This window comes from Barbus barbus (genome assembly GCF_936440315.1).
Source record: "Barbus barbus genome assembly, chromosome: 38".
In the NCBI taxonomy this organism is placed as follows: domain Eukaryota; kingdom Metazoa; phylum Chordata; class Actinopteri; order Cypriniformes; family Cyprinidae; genus Barbus; species Barbus barbus.
Window position 1 is genome coordinate 2437971 of NC_136716.1, and position 23285 is coordinate 2461255.

Genomic DNA, 23285 nt, shown 5'->3' on the forward strand with positions numbered 1-23285 from the left:
GCTTTCGCCCATGCATCAGTCACATTACTTCCGATATTCCTTATCATAGCGACTTTATCATTCAGCTGGCTGAAAATGCTTTGATGGAAACACAACCTTGCTCTTTCTCATGTTCTAAACCCATATTACATACATTTTGAATGATGATAGAATTTATATTTTTAGGTGAACTGTTCCTTTAAATAGTGTCTCTTATTTCATGCTATGTTCTTGGTAATTGCACTGGTAATTCCTTCTAGCTGTTTAAGGATGTAAACGGGTGGCAGATGAGAGCAGGAGAGGGATCATCCGCTCTCTTCATGAGATGTCATGCTCATCATCTACTAATCCCACCCAGAAATGTGTCTCCCAATACTTGCATCATTAGTCCTTATGGTCCTCCTGCACTCACTGCTTTCACTGACCTTTCCTTCTTTATTCACTTTGAGGGATTAGCATGTGATTGGGTCATTTCTGGTGGTGCACATCCATGAATATAATCATGCCATTTCTGCTCTAGTTTGATGAATTGAATGCGACTGAGAATATTGAAGGAATGCTCGTAATTTATTTGTTTTCAACGGCTCTTTCATAACTGTTCTGGAAGCAACTGATTGTGCTTTTTGTGTGTGTGTCCTCAGACTATTCAGACGTTCCTGTTATGTATAAACAGAGACAGGCTCGCTAGAGCCTTATTCCAGCTTGCTATATGCTGTGGCTCCTTGGACGCCCCTCAGGACCTGGTAGCTAAAGAAAAACCACAGAAAAAAGCAGAGGCAAAGAAAACTACAGAAGAGAGAGCCACAGAGATGCTCCCTACTGAAGGTGTCACCTTTTTAACTTCATCAGTTATCTGAATCTCCCCTTTTAGTTTTAGCACCATCCACAGTGTGACACCAAAAGGACAGTATGATGACATTTACAGACAAAAATCGCAAGTGATTTTTTTCCACTGTCTGGAAAGCCTATTGCAATTTGTAAATTAATACATTATATATATATTATAATGTATTATGTATTTTAAAATAATTTATACATGGACTTTTTGTTCTAAAAAAATGAATGATTTTGTTACTTTAATTTATTTTACATTTAACATTGCTTTTAGTTAAAATAATAACTTTCTATGGACCTTTTGTTCTAAAACATAAAGTTATTTTTTTTTTAATTAGAACAAAAGGACCATAGAAAGTTATTTAAACTATAAGCAATGTTAGATATAAAATAATTAGTTTTTTAGGAACAAAAACTCCATATAAAGATAGAAAAAGACTAGAACTAGAAACATTTTTTAAATATGAAAATAAATTCAAATCACAAATTACTATTATATTAAATATTACTATTTATTAAATTTAATTTAATAATTTATTACTATTAAATATAAAAATATAGCTTTTTTTAATTAACAAAATGTCCATATAGAGATATTGTTTTAACTAGGGCTATCAATGCAACGTTAATTTTTTTAAATTTTGAATTTATTAAAACATGTAAATGTAATTAGATTTTTAATGTATTTTGTACATTTTATTTTTTAAAATTTGTTCAATAATTGCATTTAATCTGTCACATGGATATAATTTGTTGTACTAATACTGAATAGAATACATGAATAGAAATTTTTGCTATTTTTATTGGGGGGGGCTTTTCTTAGCAGTTTTTTTAATTATATATGATTTAATTGCATTTAAGGTAATGAATTAATCAGCATATTCTAAAAAATATTGCAATAAATTCAATTTAACATCTCACTTGATTTTGCTCAAGTGTGAGACCTGAGAATATTTGTCACACTCTTTGAATTTTATTGTGATAAGTTGCTTGCAGCTGCATTGTTTTTGGTATAAATCTGTCTTTTTTCCTATTGCTATAGTTTTACATCTTGAGTAACCATGTTTGTTCAAATTTTCACACTTAAATCCATATACATTATTGCCTGTTGTGTTAAATTTAATCTCTGAGTTGTTCTCACATGGTAATTTTTTTTTTTTTTTGTGTAGCTGACCTGAAGAGCTATTTTCAAGAGTGTGTCACTAATTTCAAGAGCACACCGACTCTGGCCCACCTTCGCACTCTGGAAAAGAGGATTGCAGAGAAATTCAGATTTAAAGACTTCAGCCAGCTGCAGCAAGGAACCTTCCTTGACTTCATTTTCAACAACAAAAAGGTGTGCGTTTCTACTTGTGTGAGGTTTCTCATGGTGTGTCTGTAGAAGCGTAACTGGTCTTTGTCTTGGCGCAGGTCCTGCAGGAGGCAGCGGGGGGCGCCGTCTCTATCGACAGCCAGGATCCTGGAATGAATGGCTTCAGACCTTGCAGACAAGATGTGTTTGAGTTCATCAAGCAGTGCGGGGAGGGAGATGACAGCAGAGTGAGTTTTACAGCTTGTCTGTGCATGTTACATGTCAAAAGATCTTTGCATGGTTCTGCAGATCACGACTCTGATTATTATGTTTCAAAGACAGCCTCCTGCTTACAGAAACATCCTACACAGATGAACAAACACGCATCTCTAACCCTATAAAGCCTGTCTCTAAATGATCAACATGATCAAAACTGTTGCACACTATCTACTACATGCCTTCAGTCGTCTGATTGATAGTTTAGACTATTTTTATGAAGTAAAAGATCTTTTTTGCAAGTGTCCAACTTCAGCTCGTGCTTCACATATCTTTTTGCTGTCAAATCTTTACGGATTTTTATCAAGTAAACACAAGAATATCTTTGATATTGTTAATATTTCCAGATGAACACATACTGGACTGAAGCAGCTCAGCTTTACTTGATTCTCCATCAGTTTCATATATAATATAGACAATTAGGTGTGTACAGGTCTGATATGTGCAAATTTGAAATGAATAAATAATATATAATAGTGTTGTGTGTTCCACGTTTAATGTCAAGTGTTCATGAGATGGATTGCTTGAGGGAAGAAACTGTCTCTATGTCTGGTCGTTCTGGTGCTCAGAGCTCTGTAGTTTCAAAGAAACTGTTCCATTTAAAAAAAAAATATATATTATAATTTAATTTGTCAGGCTTTACAGGGTTAAACGGGTTAATTGCCGCAAAAGTTACAGTACATATAGGAATGAACCCTGTCTTGTCTGTGTTTTTGTTCTGGATCAGCTGCTGTTCATTGAAGCCGCTCTGAGGAATCATTACCGGATCAGGGATAGTCGAGAGCTCGGTCATGGGCCCCTCAGTTTTCTTGTCAAATGCACCCAGAAGCAAAAGGAACTAAGTGGAGACGCTGTCACTAGTGTAGTGCGCTATGAGTGTCCTCTGCTGCCCATGGGTTCAGGGTAAGACAGTTAAAATCTCTGCTTTTCATCAAGCACTCACCTGTCTCTCTGCACAACTAACTCTGTGAGCTGTAAATGGACGGCTGTAAAACGAGATCAGAGCAAAGCCTGATTTCCAGGGGTTAGTTGGTGATTTTATGTCTGTGTTTTTCTCCCACTCCCAGCCAAATTACCTACTGTTTTTTTGACAAACACTAATGTCATGTGGTAATTTAATTGCTGCCCAAATCCACACCTCTGAGTTTACATAAAGAAATTGATTCAAAATTCACTGTTTAAATCCTTTTTGACTACTGCCGGACACTGTACGATAACTGTTGCACTTCACTGTAATTTGCATGCATGCTTGTTTTTGTGGGGGGTGTTGGCTGTTTTTCCTTCTGAACAAAATGTTAAATATAAAAATAAATTAAAATATTTAAAAATAAAGCTAGTATAATAATTTACAATTATATTTTTAGAACAAAAGGTCCATAGAGAAGTATTGTTTTAACTAGGGCTATCAATATAACGTTAATTTAGTATGTTTTGTTTAAAAGAAAAAGCTGTGTTCAAAAATGAATGCATTTAATCTGCCACCTGAATAGAAACCTTTTGCAGTAATGTAGTATGTTATTTCTAAGCTAAAATAGGTTTTTGATGTGATTTAATTGCAGTTAATGTGATTGATTAATCAACATATTATGAAAAATATTACAAGAAACATCTTTCAAAAACATGTCTTTAAAAGTGTCTTACCGAGCCCAACCATCGAACAGTACTATATGTGTATATAGCATATAAATATATATATATAGTATATAGTGTACAAATGTTAAATATAAAGATAAATTCAAATCTGAATATTTAGAAAAATGAAATCTAATAATTAAATTACATTTACAAAAATAGACACAAATTCTGTCACGTATCTAAACCTTTGTTTGGTAGTGTAGCTGGAGAAATGATTAACACACACACATTGTTTGGCTGGAGACTCATGATTGTGTGTTTGATCTCAGGGAGTGTGTGGTGGATTCTGTGGGTTTGCTGGGCGAGGTGAGCCGTGATCAGGCGCGGGCGAGTTTGCTATCGGCTCCTCTGCTGCAGGATCTGGAGGAATGGAGTCAGTGGCAGCTGGTGTTTCAGCCCAACCACGGCCCTCTCAAGGACTTCATCGACAAGTACTGTGGTGCGTCACCTCACTAGAAGCATTTCATAAAGAAATAAATGAAAATTAGGGATGTGCAATGCTCCTATGATTAAGAATTATGAATATGGATATGATCCTATGTAATTTATGTTACTAGGTGAAATTTTCTGTAAGGAAATATTTCTTATTTTATTTAACTTGATCTACTAAATAACTGTAAAACTATAAAAATTAATAAAAGCTATATGTATAGACATAAAAAAACAAAGACAAAAAACAACAAAATTGAAAAAATTAAAACAACAAATATAATAAAAAAAACTAGAATAATAATAAAAATAGTAGTATCTTAGTAATACTAAAATAACACCGATTCGAATTGAATTAATTGATTAAATATAAGCATTTGACACAAAATATGATCTATTCATTAATAAAATTAGAAAATTTGAAACAAGGTTTTTAGTTAATCATTCATTTCTGTTACTGCTGTGAACTAACCATCACACAGAAAATGAAAAATATAACAAGCTTGCCCACAACAGGCCTAAACCAGCACAAAAACACATTCAGCTAATTATCATTATGGACAAAATCCCAGAAAATATCTGAGATGCATTTTTTTGCAGAAGACTTTTGATTCTCACTGCAGTCTTCGTGTGTCCAGGTAAGACGGAGCTGCTGGCTCTCGAGGTTTCTCCCGGCGTCCTGCTGCGGGTCACTGCTGACACGGGTGACAAACACTTCTCAGAGGCGGCACAGGCTCTGGACCCCGTCGGCACCGCAGGACACTTGGTCTCCATTGTGGTGGCTTATGGGATACCAAACACGCCCACAGCGCTCCTGGCCAATCACATGGAGAGCGCGCTGAATGTAGCAGTCGCACAGGAAGGTAAGTGTTGGCACACCTTGTCTTGCTTTACTCACTGTCAGTCACACTTTGTCCTGAAACTGTTTGTTTATCTGACTTTGCTCCATCCATAAACACAGATGAAACTTCTTCCTACAGGGTTTCCACGGCTCCTTAAAATGTCTTAATTTGGCCTTCCACACATTAATGCCTAAAGAACTCTTAAATCAGAGCAGGAAGTCTTACATTCATAAAGTTATAGCATTAAATGTTGCATACTCTGCAAAGAATTAATGTCTTTGTCAGCATTTTTGTCTTGCTTTCAAGTACAAATATCTAAACATCAAGATACATTTACTTGAGATGCAAAATGAATAAGTCTTGTTTTTTGTAAACTGAACATAATTGAGTGAGTTTATTTTAAAAAAGAACAAAAATTTGAAATATGTGACCACAAAACCAGTCATAAGGGTCCGTATTTTGTTTTTTAGATTAATCTGAAAGCTGAATAAATGAACTTTCTATTAATGTATGGTTTGTTAGGACAGGACAATATTTGTCCGTGATACAACTATTTGAAAATCTAGAATCTGAGGGTGCAGAAAAAGCTGTCCAAATGAAGTCCTTAGTAATGCATATTTCTAATCCAAAATGAAGTTTTGATATATTTATGGTAGGAAATTTACAAAATATCTCCATGGAGCATGATATTTACATAATATCCTAATGATTTTTGGCATAAAAGAAAAATTGATCATTTTGATGTATACCATGTATTGTTGTCTATTGCTACAAATATACCTGTGCTACTGATGACTGCGTTTGTGCTCCAGAGTCACATATATTAGATCTTGTTTTCCCATTGAATCAAGTTGATTTGACAGCTGAAATTTGTTGTTTTTATCATAAATTCACCCCATTTTAATACTTATGTCATTTTTGATGTCATCTCGATTTAAGAATAGTGCTGTCAAATCGATTTATTGCATCCAAAATAAAAGTTTGTTTACATTCTTAAATATATAGATGCATGTGTTTATATATACATATAAATATACACAGTACACGCGCATATGGTATGTGTAAACAAACTTTTATATCTGGTGCGATTAATCGATTTGACAGCACTATTTAGGCATAGTTAAGCTGCCGTGTGTGTGTGTGTGTCAAATTAATTAAAAAGTAATGGAAATGGGTAATGTTGCTAATACAACTCATTTTGTGCTCCCTAGACATTTACATTTTGAGAACTTAATGTGTTCTCTTAAATTTTTTGAATTATTTTTATTTTGAGATTGTTCTCTAACCGCATGATTTATTAGTTTTATCTCTGTAGGCCTTAAAGGTCTTAAAGTCTTAATTTAGCCTGTCCTAATTAATGAATGTAATCTCATGTTTGTGTTCTGCGTTTGAAACAGAAATAAGGCCCGGGGAGGACGGATACTCATACGGTGGTGTGGCTCGGTTTGTGCTCGAATGTGTCACGCTGATGCCTACGAGAATCTGCAAGGAACTCCTGCAGCAGGTACTGAACCCAATGAATGTCTTCAGATCCTCCTCATTAAATACTGCAGGCAGCAGCTTTCATCAGTCTACCAGCTCGACTCGTGCGGGAGAGATCAGTAGTGTGTCAAATATTAATAGGGGAGGATCATTTTCCCATCATTACTGTGACACCATAGGAAAGTCGAGTCTGAGATGTGGGTGGGTACCAGAGGCTCTCTGTGAAATTAAGGCCTGTATCTAGGTTGTTGTCATGACGACCGTTGCCAAGTGTCATTCTTCAGGGTTAGAGGTTCACTCTCCTGTCACATCATTAGTGTCGAACGCCTCTGCTGCTTCAGTCCTTTCATGACACCAACACGTTCACGAAGTGCAGAGAGAGGTCATATATTACTTTCCCTGCTGGATATTTGCTTTATGATTAGCGATAGACTCAATTATTGCACAGGCCTGTTAATCAGCTGATATATTTTTGAGATCAGTGGATATTTATGATTGGATGAGTCTCGTTTGAAGCTGCTTGAATGCACACCTGAATGCATCAAGTTTTATGTTGCTCGGCTATAAATGACCTGAAGTGACAAATCATATCAAATAAATAAGAGATACTTGTAATTTTCAGATTAAAAATGATAGTAACTTTAATCAGCATACCAATTCACACACAAAAATAGCAAACAGAAATGTATAATATACGTTTAAAAAAATGTATCAATTAAATATAGAATATTATAAAATAAAAATGTATATTTTAAAAATGTTTAAAAAAATTTAAATAAAATAAATAGTCATTATAATTTAGGAAATTATATATATATATATATATATATATATATATAATAAGTCAAGTCACTATTATTTGTATAGTGCTCTTAACAATGCAAATTGTGTCAAAGCAGCTTTACATCGGCTTGATATAGAGCTGGGTGGCTTTATATCAGCTTTACAGTATTTAGACGGGGAAATAGTTTGCCGAAATAGTGTCATTCTCCTCTGGCCAGACAAAATCAGCAGTTTATATCTAGGCTAAAGCAGAATCAGGACTCATCTGGTTCCTGTAGTCTTGTCCCAGTGGCCGTCTTGGAGACAGGGTCTTCACTGGGATAGAGATTCAACAGAAAAGCGAAGCTACACGGAGCTACAGTCGCAAACCTCTCAGCAGCACGACAGACAGAAACAATCAATCAGCGATCAATAATGTATATATAATTTTTTTGTATAATTCTCTAAAGGGATAGTTATTTGAAAATGTCATCATTTTACTGATGCTTGATATTAAGATTTTTGATATTAAGGTTTAATTTACTTGTTAAACCTTAAATAATATATATAAATATTTGTAATGAAACCTGAGAAATTAGTGTTCCTCTGTTGAAAGTCCATCAAAATTGATGATTCAAGAAATTTATAGAGATTCTAAAGTAATCCTTATTAATCAAGTAGTTTAATCCATATATTTTGAAGAGACATGATTGCTTTATATGATGGACTTTCAAATTTTATTTTTTTGTGTGTGTGTGTGTGTGTACATTAGTCAACATTTGAAGTGGATCAAAAAAGTGAATCAAAGTTGTCCTAAGACAACAACGCGTTTTGGTTTTAGGACAACTTTGATTAAAGGTTTTGATCCACTTCAAATGTTGACTAGTGTGTATATTATCTACAATCCCTGCCGGACCGGAGACTCAAACCCGCGACCTTTGGGTTTCAAATCCAACTCTCTATCCATTAGGCCACGACTGCCCATATACATACAGTGCCCTCCATAAGTATTGGAACAGTAAAGACAAAATTGCTCTGTTGGCTGTGGAGTCAAGACATTTACAAATATGATTAAAAGATGAATATGAGACAAAACTACAGAATGTCACATTTTATTATTGGGTGATTCAACACATAGATGTTTTACCAGCTAAGAAGTTCAGCACTTTTGTCTTTACTGTTCCAATACTTATGGAGGGCACTGTATATAGACACACACACACACAGTATTTTTATTTTATATTTTTTAAATGTATATTTTAAAACATTTTTCAAATGTCTGTTTCCTATGGGATGTGTGTTTTTATATTTTGGCGATTCTGATGATGCTGTGCAGGTGTTTTTGGAGCCGCTGTCTAAAGTGCTTGGTCAGGCCAGATCTAAAACACTGCTGCTGGACGCTGCACGTTCACACACACGCTACCTGAACAAACTGCATCAGATGGGGCTCCTGCTGGGAATCACCGAGTGGAGGAGCCACTTCAACGACAAACTGCTTCTGCCAGCTCCTCCTCAACTGCCTTCAGAGATCAAGAAGGTTTGGATTCCCTTCTCGTCTGTTTGAGCAGAACAGTGTTTCCAACTGGATTTTAAAGCACCAAAATTCATCTTAACGATGACCATTTTAACTTTTGGTACCTTTACAAATGCATGCTTTTAAACGTGTCCAAAAGTATACAAAATACAGTAACAGTCTTCTCATCTCATTTCAAGTACAATTAATCGAAATAAAACTTATAATGAGAAGTGACAAAGGAGAAGGTTTTCTTTCAAAATAAAAGTTTGATTGTTTAAAATGTTCAAAAAGTTATTTATGGCATTACGGCAGCCATAAATATCAGTATTGTAATTTTACAGTTACCGTAATGTAAAATAAAATATATTTACTCTTGCAAATAAATACTCTTTTTAAAATAACTTTTACAGTGAGAAAATAATAGTATTTCAAATTGAGCTTTTATTCATTTTAATATTTTTAATTAGTAGTAAATAATAATATTATTATTTATTTTTCATAGCCATATTGAGATATATATATATATATATATATATATATCTCAATTTTGGACAAATTGTGCAGCTTTTCAATTGTAATACTTTTTTCCATACAAAATGCAGACCTAATTTCAAGTCATTAATGATATTCTTCAGACAATACAGAAGCAATGCAAAACAACTATATATGTTCATATTTATACTTTATCACCTTGCAATCTGCGCAGTTTGTGGTGGAGGACTCCATGAGTGACATGTCTTCAGTGTTGAGTCTGAATGAGATGGATAATGAAGAGGAAACAGAGCTCAGCACTTCCTCCAGCAGCCCCAGAAGAGCCCATCAGCAGGGTGAGACATGCTTTTAATATTTTTTTTTCTTTTCTTGCGCATGATTGGCTTATTACGCTTTGACATTCAGTTAATTATAAGGATTGTAATATTTCAGAAATGGTGTGAAGTCACATGATAAACCTGGAGCTGTTAAATCAAGTCTGAATGTCTGTTGTGTAATTCTTAGGTTCAGTAAGAGAAAGGAAAGTGGCCATGATTTTGGTGCAAGAAAACATTAAAATTTAAATAAAATGACAATAAAAATATTTAAAATGTGTAGAAAAAAAAGTCTGAAAACTAAATAAAAGAACAATAAAAATAGTGATTAATATGTATAAAAAAATATGGTATGAATTAAAAGAAAAATGATAAAAATGTGTAGAAAAGTATGGCTTAGAATGAAAAAAAAGTTGTGATAAAATGTTTAGAAAATATAAATTGAATAGTGTGTCTTGAAATAAAAGAACAATAAAAATAGTGATAGAAAATGTGTTGAAAAATGTGGATTAAGGACATGAAAGAACAGGAAATAATGATAAAATGTGTAAAAAATATGGCTTGAAAATGAAATAAAATAAAAAATAGCCTTTAAAGCACTGTATTCTGAAAGCATTGTTTCTTCTTTTAGATGATGATGATGATGATGGTGATGATGATGAAGAGGAGCAGATGTACGAGCTGGTGTCTGAACACGTTGAAGAGACAGACAGCAGTGAGGAAGAGGACGGAGAAAACTCAACGACTGCTGATCAGCCCGATGATGAAGTGAACGGCGAGCTGGATCAGCACAAAGCCATCATAGAGGACATAAGGTTCATTCAGCTCGTAGTTTACACACTCTTTTCATAATTTAGCTCGGTGCTAATGCTGTTGCTGCTGATGCTGTAGGAAAACGGAGTTCGGCATCGGCGTGGAGCTGAACGAGGAAGGCCAGAACCTGATGAGGAAGCAGCAGGCGAGACTGGGCCGCAGTCTGGAGCGGCTCTCCACTGAACTCTACAGCAAAGACACACACTTCGTGCTGGAGCTCATTCAGGTCAGATATATATATATATATATATATATATATATATATATATATATACATACATACATACATACATACATACATACATACATACATACATACATACATACATACACACACACACACACACACACACACACACACACACACACACACACACACACACACACACACACACACACACATAAATATACGTGTGTGTATGTTTAATAATTCATTCAAATCAATTAGACACTTTTAAATATACTGCAGCAATTAATATTTTGTCACAAATTATTTAGTTTAGAATCGTGGGAGAATCGTAATCTCTATTTGAGATGACAAAATCGTGATTCTCAATTTATCCAGACTCGTGCAGCTCTCACTGAAGCTGATGTTTGTGTGTGCAGAACGCTGATGATAACTGCTATCCTGACGGCCGAGAGCAGCCGGCGCTGGCCTTTGTGGTGGAGAAGGACTGCATCACCATCCTGAACAACGAGTGTGGGTTTGAGGAGAACCATGTCCGTGCCATCTGTGACGTGGGCCGGAGCACCAAAGGAAAACACAAATATGGCTACATCGGTACTTTAATTATGTGCTGTTGTTTTGATAATCCATGTGTGGTTTTGCTAAAATGTCTTGCTAACTAATTTGTCCAGTACAGGTGTCCAAAACCTGTTTCATCTTTTTAAACAACATTCAAAAGTGTTTGCGGTAGGGCTGCACAAAATACAGAAATAACATGTACACAAATGTACAGATTATGATCTGCATATCACGATTTTAATATTTCAGGAAGTTACAAAATAATAAAAATAACAGAGATTGGCACACGACTGTTACTTCAGATGAATGCTTATCAGTGTTATTCTAGTATTAATAAGATATTATCATTTTTATTAATATTTTGAGTTAATATTTTTCTATTTTCATTTTAATTTATAAGTTTTAGTAACTTTGTCTTTTGTTTTCAATATTTTTATTTATTAATTATTATTTTAGATTGTCGTTTTTGTACATTTAGTTAAACAAAATGCAAATGAGAAATGTTGTCTTGTCAACTAGCTGAAAATGAGCTTATTATTAATTTTTTTTTTTCATTTATTTTATTCCAGTAAAAGTTTTTCTTTCAAGTAACAGAAGTTTTATGGTTTTAGTTTTAGTTAACTATAATAGCCCTGGTGCTTATGCGGCGATGATTGTATTTATTGGCTACAGATCATGAAACATGCATGTATGTTGGTTATGTCATTTTCAGTTTTTAAACCCATTTAAATATCAATTAAATTACACACTGAAATATCTGGCAGCCCCAAGTTGTAAACACTGTCCTAATATCAGTACTGAAAGACTGTTATTATTGTAACCTAAAACGTAAAAAAATAAAATAAAAAATAAACTACAAGTTAAAATGTCAATAAAAAGTATATAGACATTTTAAAATATATATAAAAAAAAAAATATATATATATATATATACAGTCTATCATAGTGATTGATGCATGTATTAACAAAATAAGAGTCCCTCCTTTTGAAATCAGCTCACTAATCTCAGCAGACCTCTGAAAAGACCTCTCTTAATTAACAATGTCTGTGTTGTTTTACACAAATCTCTGCACCGTTTTGTTATACAGGTCAAAAGGGCATTGGCTTTAAATCAGTTTTTAAAGTCACCGACTGTCCTGAGATCCACTCCAATGGCTTCCACATCCAATTTGACAAGAACAGCGGCCCCATGGGATACATCCTGCCTCATTGGGTGGAGCAGGAGCGGACAGTGAGCGCCAGCGCCAGAGAGATCGCAGAGCAGAGGTTAAACAAACCCACAAGTTTCCTAGGGTTCTCACTCTGCCAGAAAATGTGGCTAACACTTTTAGTGTCCATATTACATCTACTTTCTCTAGTAATGACTGTAAATTATGCATAATTACTTGCAACTAACCCTAAACCGAAGTACATGTAGTTAATTAACATTGCTCCGTACTTAAATGTGTACTTGCACTGTAACAAGGACACCATAAAACAGTGCAACTATAATATATTGTAAAGTTTTATATTTATTTATTTGTGTAATTAAATTATTTAATTTATGTATTAAATATTTATTTAATTTTCAATATTTATTAAAATATGATTATTTTTTAATTATTTAATTTAGGAAAACTTAGCGGTTAGAGGTCAGAATATTGTAGAGTCTTGAATGCTGGCTGTTTTAGTTTGCAACCTACTTAAAACTACTAGTGTAAGAATAAAGTTCAGGCATCACAGTTGCCTTTTTGTTTGCATTGTTGTTATGAAACGGCTCTTTGGTGTCTATTTTTATTGTAGATGGGCTACAAAGATCCACCTGCCCCTGCGCTCCGAGAGCTACCAGACTAAAAACCTCTTCCATGACGTTCATCCCTCTCTGCTGCTCTTCCTCCATCGCCTTCGCTCCATCACCATCTTCAATGAGGTGAAGACCTTCTTCATGCATCACCAGCCAAAAAACTATTAACCCTATAAAGCCTGCGGTATTATATTTTAAATTGTTAAAGCTGTCACACACAATCTAAACCCATGCCTTCTATCGTCTGATTGATAGTTTACAGTACAAAAGTCCAGCTTCAGCTGGTGCTTCAAGTGTCTTTTCTCTGTCAAATCTTTACTGGTTTTTATCAAGTAAACAGATGAGCACTTACTGGACTGAAGCAGCTCGGTTTACTTGATTTTTTTTTTTAGAAAAATCAGTGCGTCTCAAATCTGATCATCGGGATCTTTTGAGGAACGTTTGTTTCCAGAAGCTTTACTTTCTCTGTTCCTCAGCGGAGGAATGATCTTCACAAACCTCCAAAACATCTCACATCTTTTGAGGAGCATTTATTTCTTCATCTCTCAATCAGCATTGGATTGCATTGCATTATATGTTTTGATTATTTCGATCTCATCTTAAGACATATTATTGGAGATATAGAGTGATGACTGATATTTATATAATTTTATGTAAGTATCTACTATAAAGATCTCATTACAAGCATCAGAATTTAATCATATAAATATCAGCATCTGCACCAAATTGCATATTTGTGCTCAATTTGTGTCTCTGAATAAAACAGAGCTGTTTAACCCATATTCTCAGTTTATCAGACGATATGAGCCCAAAAAAGCCTGATGCATCAAATATGATACAAAACCTATTTTATGATATTTTGTCCATGTTTTGTTTGTATTTTGACTTATTTCATATGTCAGACTTTACAAGTGCTTTTACCCACATTACGTTTGTTTAATCTTCAGGCTCAGAAGCGTTTGGTGTCGATGACACGGCGTGATCTGAGCCATAACATCCTGGAAGTGGCACACACTGGTGGAGAAGAGCGTTGGCTAGTGGTCAAGAGAATGCTTTATCCTAAAAAGGCAAGTGTTGCACACATTTTTCTGCTCATATATGGGGAAATGCACTAAATTTAAGGGTAGAAGTGAGACTTGCTTCTGTATTGTTTACCTGCGTCCTTGTCCCAGTTTTACCATCTTTTAATTGGCCTCTGTTCGGTTCTCATGACATGGCGTCTTGTAAGACGTTATTCTGTGCTTTATACCTCTGGGGAACTAAGTGTTTTTCACTCTTGTCTCATTCAAACTTCATGCAAGGAAGCTGATTAGTAAAGTGCAGTGAATGTGTTTCTTGTGTCTGCAGAGACCGTTTGTCCCTTTGTTCTTAGAAACAGCAGAGGTTCACTGCACTTTCTGTCCATCTCCTTTGTGAAATTAGTTTTACCTCTAGCTTTAGTTCACTGGAGATATATAACACACTAAAATAACAAACTGCAACTGTTGAGAGATTTTTAAGTTGGCTGCTGGATTTAAAATGTAGATCAAAAGTGACAGTAAAGACATTAATAATGTTACAAAAGATTTCCATTTCAATTAAATGCTGTTCATTTCAACTTTCATCCTGAAAAGTTAATATTAATAATTATATTAATAATCTGAAATGTTTCTTGAGCAGCAAATTTCTGAAGATCACGTGACACTGAAGACTGGAGTAATGATGATAAATTCAGAGCTGCATCACAGCAATAAATGACATTTTACTATATATTCACATGGAAATGTAATCACATTTTAAATTGTGACTATTTCACAATTTTTACTGTATTTTTGATCAAATACATGCAGCCTTGGAAAGCAGAAGAGACTTCTTTCAAAAACATAAACATCTTAAAGACTCCAAACTGTTTTTATTAATAATAAATTAGAGAAAAGTAATTACATTTTTCCCTGTTTTATACATACCAGTTATTTTTGTTATCTTATAATAACCTTGCTAACGACCTTGTTAAATGTAATTTAGGAAATCTCTAAATTAATATCTCTTTTTGTACTCTTTTGCACATTATAATGATGTGATGCTAAAATGTAATTTTTTTTAATTTAGCCAAAATAGTGCATTCCTATATTATAATTATATAAAAAGTTATTTAACAGGATGTTTCAACATGTTTTTTTTTAATAAATCATGATGTCTCTAGTTTCACTGCATGTCTTCAGCGTGTGTCTGTGTTTGTGTGCAGATTAAAGACGACGTGGAGTCGACAGAATTGGCTCTGGCGTTCCAGCTCAGTGACTCGTCTTCCTGTGATGTGAAGCCTCAGAAACAGCCCGTCTTTGCCTTTCTTCCACTTCGCAGCTTCGGTTTCCGTTTCATCATCCAAGGTTTGACACGTGCATATGTGCATCACGGTTATCCGTCTACCTGATGTTGTCTCGTTTATTGAATGTCACATCAGGGTTATTATCGCTAACTAAGACTTTTATTTGACTATTTTCTTTTCTAATGGTTTTAGTATAGAAAAGAAAACAAAATAAATGTTATATCCAATAATATAATTAAAAAACATGCTAGTGTTTTTGCCATTTTCATTAGTTATGTTTTTTTAATATTTATATAGTTTGAGTTAAATATTGAAATCAAGCTGAAATCAAATACATTCTATGATAACACTGGTCACGTTGTGTTCCCTGTTGCAGGTGATTTTGACATCCCTTCCTCCAGAGAAGACGTGGACAGGGACAGTTCCTGGAACCAGTGGCTTCGCTCTGAGATCCCGCAGCTGTTTGTACATGCCATGGACGTCTTCAGTGTAAGAGCGCAGTGGAATATGATGTTCCTCCATTTAATTTGCATGCATTTGCATTTAAACTCCAGCTTTAAACCCAGGTTACAGTCTGTTTAAGGAGCTGCTTTTGGCATGAAAAAAGAAAAAATGGCATTGGCTTTCTTTATGCGTCATCCAGATGAAGATTTCTAAACCTAATGCAATGTCAATCCCACAGCAACACCCAGAGTTCAGCGGGCTCGGCGGCCTCTGTTACTTCATGCAGTTCATCCCTCAACCAAGTGAGATCCTGGACTTCTTCAACCCAGTGGCCAATCAGATCATTCAGCTGCTGAAGGGCAAAGCTTGCCTTCCTGCCAAAGAGGACAGCGGTAGGTACCAGAGTTTCGTTTTAGGCACAATATTTGCCCCTGGAATTGATTTGAATTGGTTTCTTTTTTTATTAAATTTTTTTACCTTTGTTGGGGTAAAATGTTACAATTACTTTATTAAATGTATGCAATGTTTTTTTTTGTGTGTCAAATACCACATTTTATCTAAAAAAATCTACAGTTTTCATTCATTTTAGTTTTTACCCATTATATTTGCAGGGCATTTTTGTTCATTTTGAAGGCGTTTTTGCCCCAAGCTGATATTTACAGTCATTAAAGCATAAACTAACTGATGCCTCTGTCTTTAGAAGGCCAAGTGGAGTTCAAGCAGCCTTCCCAGCTCGCCGTGTGTCAGGACCGTCTGATCCAGGACGTGATTGGAGGAGAGGATCTGTGCCGAAGCCTGAGTCTGTCTTACCTGCATCCTGCGCTGCAGTCTCGTCTCTCCAGCTCGCTGCTAACCGCACTGGGCGTTCATCGCCTCAGAGCCGCCGAGATCATCACCGTCACCTGCGCCATGGCCAGAGAGCTCGTGCAACACAGCCAGCTCAAGACAGGTATCTTCTGCTGTGATTGTGTGCAGAAACCTGCAGGTTCTGACTGATCAGCTGTTTCATGATTGTATGTTTGTCTTTTCTGCTCAGAGCATGATCTGAAGAAGCTGGCCAGGCTGTTGGTGTGTAACTTCCGTGCGCTGGAGCCGGAGTATGAAGTGGACGCCCTGCTCCAGTCCCTCAAAGACGTTCCCATGATCCCTCTGGCCAACGGCAGTGTGGTTTCTCTGAGTTCAGAGGGAGTCTTCTTCCCTCTCAGTGATGTGATGCAAGCTCAAACAGGTAATTCATCAACATCTCAATCTTCCAGTCCTGCAATGGAACCTTTCATACAGTTTTCTTGACATAGGCTATATACAGGTATACATTTTTTTTTGACTCACTGATGCTGTCATTTGTGCTAAAGGAGCCCGGACCAAGTATTGAGTGCATAAACAAACACACTTTAAAGAACTTGAACTTTTCTGTTTTGCATATCCTTTTTTTGATTGATCTTAGGAAATGTTCTAATATTTTGAGATACTGGATTTTTGACTTTCATGAGGTGTAAGCTCTAATCATCAAAATTAAAACTAAAAAACTTTTACTTGTAATGAATCTAGAATATATGAAAGTTTCACTTTTAGAAATGTTACAAAAAAAAGTCATTTTTCACAATATTAAATTTTTTTGAGATGCACCTGCATATTTGATGTGACTAATTAAGGCGAAAAAAGTGTTAAAATGATCAAGGCATTAAATGCAGCCGTCCTGTCCAGACCTGTCTGTCATCTTACATTGATGCAGTTGCTCATGATGTAGGATGATTATTAGAATGCCATTATATGAGCCTAAAATTCCATGTATGAGGGAAAAAAAAAAAAAAATCACCCTCTTATATTTGTCAGTTTAGCAATATCACACTAGCATGAGTGCTGCTTTGTCCCCAATATCTGCACCATTGCAAATGTGACATTGATTTACAACAACTGAATGAACAAGAAGTCAATATTGTTACATTTTTATTGCAAAAATGTGAACATTTTCTGGCCCAATTTCGACAATGAAAATAGTTTTTATCAATAAATAATATATTTATAGATATTTTTTTATATATATATATGTGTGTATATGTGTGTGTAGACAATAAAAATAGTTTCGTTGTCTCATATAGATATTCAATCTATACTCAAGGTTGCACTATCAGCATCTGTATTGGTATCATGCCATCTTTAAACTCAATATTTCTTATAGATTAAATATAAAAAAAAAATTGCTTCAGAAAGTCAAGGAAGAGATTGAAAAAGTAATCCATATAAATGCTGCGGTTTAATAAGTCTTCTGGAGAGATATGAACACTGTTATATGATATTCAGATTTAATTTAGGCCTTTATTCATATATAAACATGATCAACACGCATGCATAGAGCATATCAAATATGGTCAATGAAAGCTCAAACATGCTTGACATTCACGTTTACTCAACTTCTGTAGAACTGGTTAATCTAAAATAATTCCTGGTTGCTTAAATGTTTATTAAGTCTTGAATTCAGTCAGCGGTTGTTTTTCATGTCTACAGCTGCACTTGTATGCAGACAGATTCTCTGGTGCTGTCTACAAAATGAATGATCATCTTCATCTCCTGCTTATTTCCTGAATCAATACAGTGAGTCACAGAAGAGAAAGCGCTCGAGCGAGTCACTACGTGCGTCATTGCAGTCAAAAAAAGGGGTAGTTTTGTGAATGAAACGCCAACTTGAGATGAATTTGTCCTCTAAAATCTTTACTTTTACCTCTAATCTCAGTTTTGAAGCAAACTCCCAATCGCGCTTTCTTTTGAGCGTTAATAAATGACCCGTTTTTCTTCTATGGCTGCTGTCAGAATAGTCATAAGGGATTCGTCTGCTGAAAATATGAATTGAGTTGAATGGAAACGAGCCATGCTGACACCGTGTGTCAGGTAGAGTCACATACATCTGTTAAAAGCAGGGAAGGGATGAATTAAACATCAGTATTGGGACACGGAGTGTCTGGGAAGTGGGTCACACAGCCGCCTGTTTGCACTCATGCTTGCTGACGCTGTAGATCTGCAGGCTCTGTACCAGGACCTGAACATCGTGGAGCCGCGGCTGCTGGCGTGTCTGGATGAACTGGGGAACTCACAGGTGCGGGAGCTGCTCCGGAAATTGAACGTCCATGAGCTGGAGCCGCAGCAGGTCCTGCAGCAGCACATCTACCCGCTGCTCAGGAGCAAAGCCTGGGAGGTCAGAGACGCTTCTCCTGGTTTTGTCGCCATTGGTGACACTTTTATCCAAAGCGCACTGAACAGCTGTCCAATACTAATGGCTCTAATGGGATTTGAACCTACATACTTTCCACTTTTTCCAACCCAAATCTTTAAACACTGAGCCAAACCACTAATTAATTAAACCATTTGCATTTGCTTCATAAGAGAAAACCATCAGGCCTTTCTAAGTAACTCCACATCATTAGTTTGAGCCTCCAGTGGTTCACATTATGGATGCTTGATATTACAATTCTGTACTGTACTGATAATTATTTTCATGGTATTATACATTTGAAAACATTTAAAATGTATTAACTAAAATGTAAAATTCATATGCAATTATATGCAATTTTAAAAATGTGTTAATTTAGTAATTGTGTGTAATTTAAATGTGTAATTTAGTCAATTAAATTAAATATAATATGTTGTCTAAATAAAATAAAAACACTAAAAACTGATAGCAATGATTACAATTCTGTACTAAGACGAGTATTTTCACGGTATGATACAATTTATAAAAAATCAAATGTACATTTAAGTTAAAATGTAATTAATTCAAATGCATTCATTAAAATCTGAATCTATTTATTAAATACATTTAGTGTTTACGATTTTGTCTCTTTACATTAAAAATAAACACTATAAACCAAAATCAGTCGTTTTAAAAGCCACAGGTGTATTTAGATTTCAAAACATCACAATGTACAGTATGAAATTTGAATATGGATATTCGTTTTGAAAGATTATATTTAACAGTGCTAATGATTTATTACTTTTTAAAATATTGACTTTGAGCATTTAGACCTAGATTTATCTATTTTAATTGCATATAAAATTTGCATATCTAATTTCTCATATATTTTAACTAATTGAGTCATATTTTAACCGTTCATACTATGTAACTGAAATATTTAATTGTAATTGTAAATTAGTTTTCACAATGAACAGATTTTAAGCGTTTTGAAAATGATTTAAATATAATCAAATAGATTGAAATAGTTCATAATAAAGTATGCTATGATTTTTTTGAGTGCAGAATTTTTTTACTTATGACTGACAAATGTCACATTAAGTTTATTACTTTGTTAAATGTGTATTCCAAATGGATGGAAATTTTAATACATAAAAAATAAAAGCATAATAAAAAAAAAATTAAAAGCTTTTAAAAAAATAAAAGCATAATATTGGCCAATAACCAATAAGGTACAGATATATATCATGCATCTGTAGTTCACATGATCTTTTCTTACAGCTCAGCTTGCTTGTGTCCTTTAAACTGAATTACAACCAAGTTGGAATAAGATTTACATGTACTTGGGTGATTCATAACCGCTCAGGATGTTTGAAACCGAATCAAGCGTGTGAAATGCATTGTGCTGTCATCTATTATGAATGTTCCTCATATTCTTATTTAATTCACTCTCCTTCTAGAAAAAGCCCGAGGACATCGTCATCAGCTACCTGGTGTTCATCAAACTGCACTCTCAGGATCAGGATTACAGGAGCCTCGTCACAAACGTCCCTGTGCTGACTAACAAGGGCTTCCTCTGCCCCGCGGAGCACAAAATCCACTTCTCCAAAGAGTACGGCAACATCGACCTTCCCAGTGTGCTCCCCGGTAAACACAATAAAAAACTATTCACAAATAATAATTACAAAGAAATATAATTACAAAGAAAAAAAGTTGAAGAAAAATAATTTTTTTTTTTCGTTAACACTTTATTTTAAAGGGGTCATATGATGTGATTTCAAGTTTTCCTTTCTCTTTGGAGTGTTACAAGCTGTTTGTGCATAGACAAGATCGCTGAAGTTGCAAAGACTAAAGTCTCAAAAACAGAGATATTCTTTATAAAAGTTAAGACTCAACCACGCCCCCCTAAAACATGTCTACGTCACGGTGTGGGGAGATTTTCATAACACCGCCCAAATGTATAGGCGTAACTGCTGCTTTTTTTTTTGACAAAAAACACTTCCACATTCTGCCCAATGTCCTTCAAACGTTTGTTTGCTATGAAAACATACAGTGCTTAACAATTTGTTATACCACCTGTCATAATAAAGAGAAAACAAATATTTTGGGAATCTGTCAAAACAAATGTTAAAATATAAAAATGTTATTTATTGGGAAAATAACAAACAAACAACTAAATAGTATTTATTCACAATAACAAAAATGGCCTCCTATGTCTTTCATAACAGCCTGCATTCTTGCTGGTATTGTTTATGTACTTTTTGGGTATCTGAAAAAAACACTATAAAGCGCTTGACTTTTTTTCTGCTTTTCTTTCTTAGATAACAGAAATAATTATATTATAGCATTAGAAATAGCCTACTGCTACTAAAGAGGTTGGACGTGCACTGAGGGCAGACCCGACTAATCGATAATGAGAATCGTTGTCGATGATTTTCATTATTGATTATAATCGATTTTATCGATTAATTGTAGCAGCCCTAATAACAATAAAATATGCATAATTAAATGCAAGTAACCCTAAGCCAAACCCTAACCTCAAACTTTAAAATAGTGTACCTTTTTTTTATTTTTTATAAAAAAGGTTCAATAAAACAATATTTAAGTATAAAACTGATCTTAAACTGTACATTATAGTGTTGTGGTGGTTGAATTCACTTGTACAATTTTAAAGTTTTTAGATTTTTATTTTTTATTTATTTAGACAAAATAGTTTTAACAATGGGATTTTAAGATTTAAACGTTAGAATAATTCAAACTCCAATTCTTGAAATAAATCTGCTCCTGTAATCATTGCTGTGTGACTGATTTTACATGTTTAGATGTGATATTCTGATTCAAGAAGTGCACCTTCTGAAATATCAGTATATGCAATGGAATAAAGTTAATAAAGTCTGTGATTGTCCCAAATAATTGATTCGCCTTTAAAATGAAGCATTGAACTAGAAGTCTTTTGTAGGGACTTCGAAAAGCATGAAATGTGCATGAACAAATGCGATGGAGCCGTTTCATAAGCAGTTGTGTCCCTTTGGTAGGTGTGGACTGGGTGCTGCTGAACGCCTGCTATCTGAGGGCCGACCGAGACGCGAGCGGATGGAGAGACTTCTTCAGTGCGCTTGGAGTGCGAGACCTGCTCATCTTCAGGAAGGAGAAGCGCACCTTCACTGCCTCTGAGCTGGTGAGACGAGCTGACGGGTCTGTGTGTGTGTGTGTGAATGACTGTCAGACTCAAGCGTGTCACCACGAGTAAAACTAACGAAGCATGTCAGCGTCGCTTTTGTGTGTGCAGAACAACAGAGATCAGAAGCAGCCTGTATTTCAGCCAATCAATGCTCTTTCTGCTGCAAGCAAAATTGGCACTAACTGGTGGTAATAAAAAGGGCAAGTCGAAGCTGAACTCCTCAACCTGCTGTTTAACATCCTCATGTGATGATTTCAGTGTCTTCAATAACACATTGCTCAAATTTCTAGAAAATTCCAGACATGTGTTATTATGCAACCATGAATCATACTAGACATTGATCTGATTTTCCATCGCTCAAATATGGCTTTAACTGCCTGACCATAGCCTGAACACACACACACACACACACACACCAGTGCTTTGAAGGTCATAGAAAGAAACCACAGTCCAATTTTTTTCTAGTTTGGTTAAAAGTCTGGATTGTACTGATAGGACAATCATTATCTTCATGATATGATACAATTTATACAGTTTGAAATTAAAATGTAATGATTAAAATAATTATAATGTTTTGTCTAAAAACTAAAATCAATGTTATTACAACAACATCACCAAATGCACCATATAATTTATAACATTTAAAATTAAGATTTAATAAAAATAATTTATGTAAAATGTAAATAAGACAAAAAATTTGGTAAAGTCAAATTGAAAATGTATAATATTTTGTCTAAATACATAAATAAATAAAACTCCAATCAGTCAAATCAGTGTTATTAAAATTTTACACCATAGAATGCAACTTTTTTTTTTTTACATTTTATTTTTTTATTATTATTAAAGATTTCACCAATTCAAACATGCAAGTGTATTAGTTAAAATTAAATTTGAATGTATATTATTTTGCCTAAATGCATTACAAATAAAACACTAAACTAAAATCAGTAATTTTTAAGTAATTGGAAATCAACACAT

The 23285-nt window shown here is 34.7% G+C and overlaps 1 protein-coding gene across 3 annotated transcripts in view; it reads left to right on the forward strand.

Annotated features, from left to right (window-relative positions):
• The window catches only part of LOC306857800 (uncharacterized protein), a 50471-nt gene that overhangs the window by 11454 nt on the left and 15732 nt on the right, over nt 1-23285 (forward strand). For all 3 annotated transcript variants that reach the window (XM_079397962.1, XM_079397963.1, XM_079397964.1), the window contains exons 11-33: nt 621-804; nt 1983-2149; nt 2224-2352; nt 3108-3283; nt 4285-4454; nt 5083-5307; nt 6684-6790; nt 8867-9067; nt 9753-9872; nt 10486-10667; nt 10744-10891; nt 11272-11446; nt 12499-12676; nt 13193-13319; nt 14141-14260; nt 15418-15559; nt 15875-15987; nt 16181-16334; nt 16643-16891; nt 16979-17170; nt 18954-19132; nt 20587-20773; nt 22162-22304. In XM_079397962.1, coding sequence (XP_079254088.1) covers nt 621-804; nt 1983-2149; nt 2224-2352; nt 3108-3283; nt 4285-4454; nt 5083-5307; nt 6684-6790; nt 8867-9067; nt 9753-9872; nt 10486-10667; nt 10744-10891; nt 11272-11446; nt 12499-12676; nt 13193-13319; nt 14141-14260; nt 15418-15559; nt 15875-15987; nt 16181-16334; nt 16643-16891; nt 16979-17170; nt 18954-19132; nt 20587-20773; nt 22162-22304 — 3768 coding nt within the window. The remainder of the gene's footprint in view (nt 1-620; nt 805-1982; nt 2150-2223; nt 2353-3107; nt 3284-4284; nt 4455-5082; nt 5308-6683; nt 6791-8866; nt 9068-9752; nt 9873-10485; nt 10668-10743; nt 10892-11271; nt 11447-12498; nt 12677-13192; nt 13320-14140; nt 14261-15417; nt 15560-15874; nt 15988-16180; nt 16335-16642; nt 16892-16978; nt 17171-18953; nt 19133-20586; nt 20774-22161; nt 22305-23285) is intronic.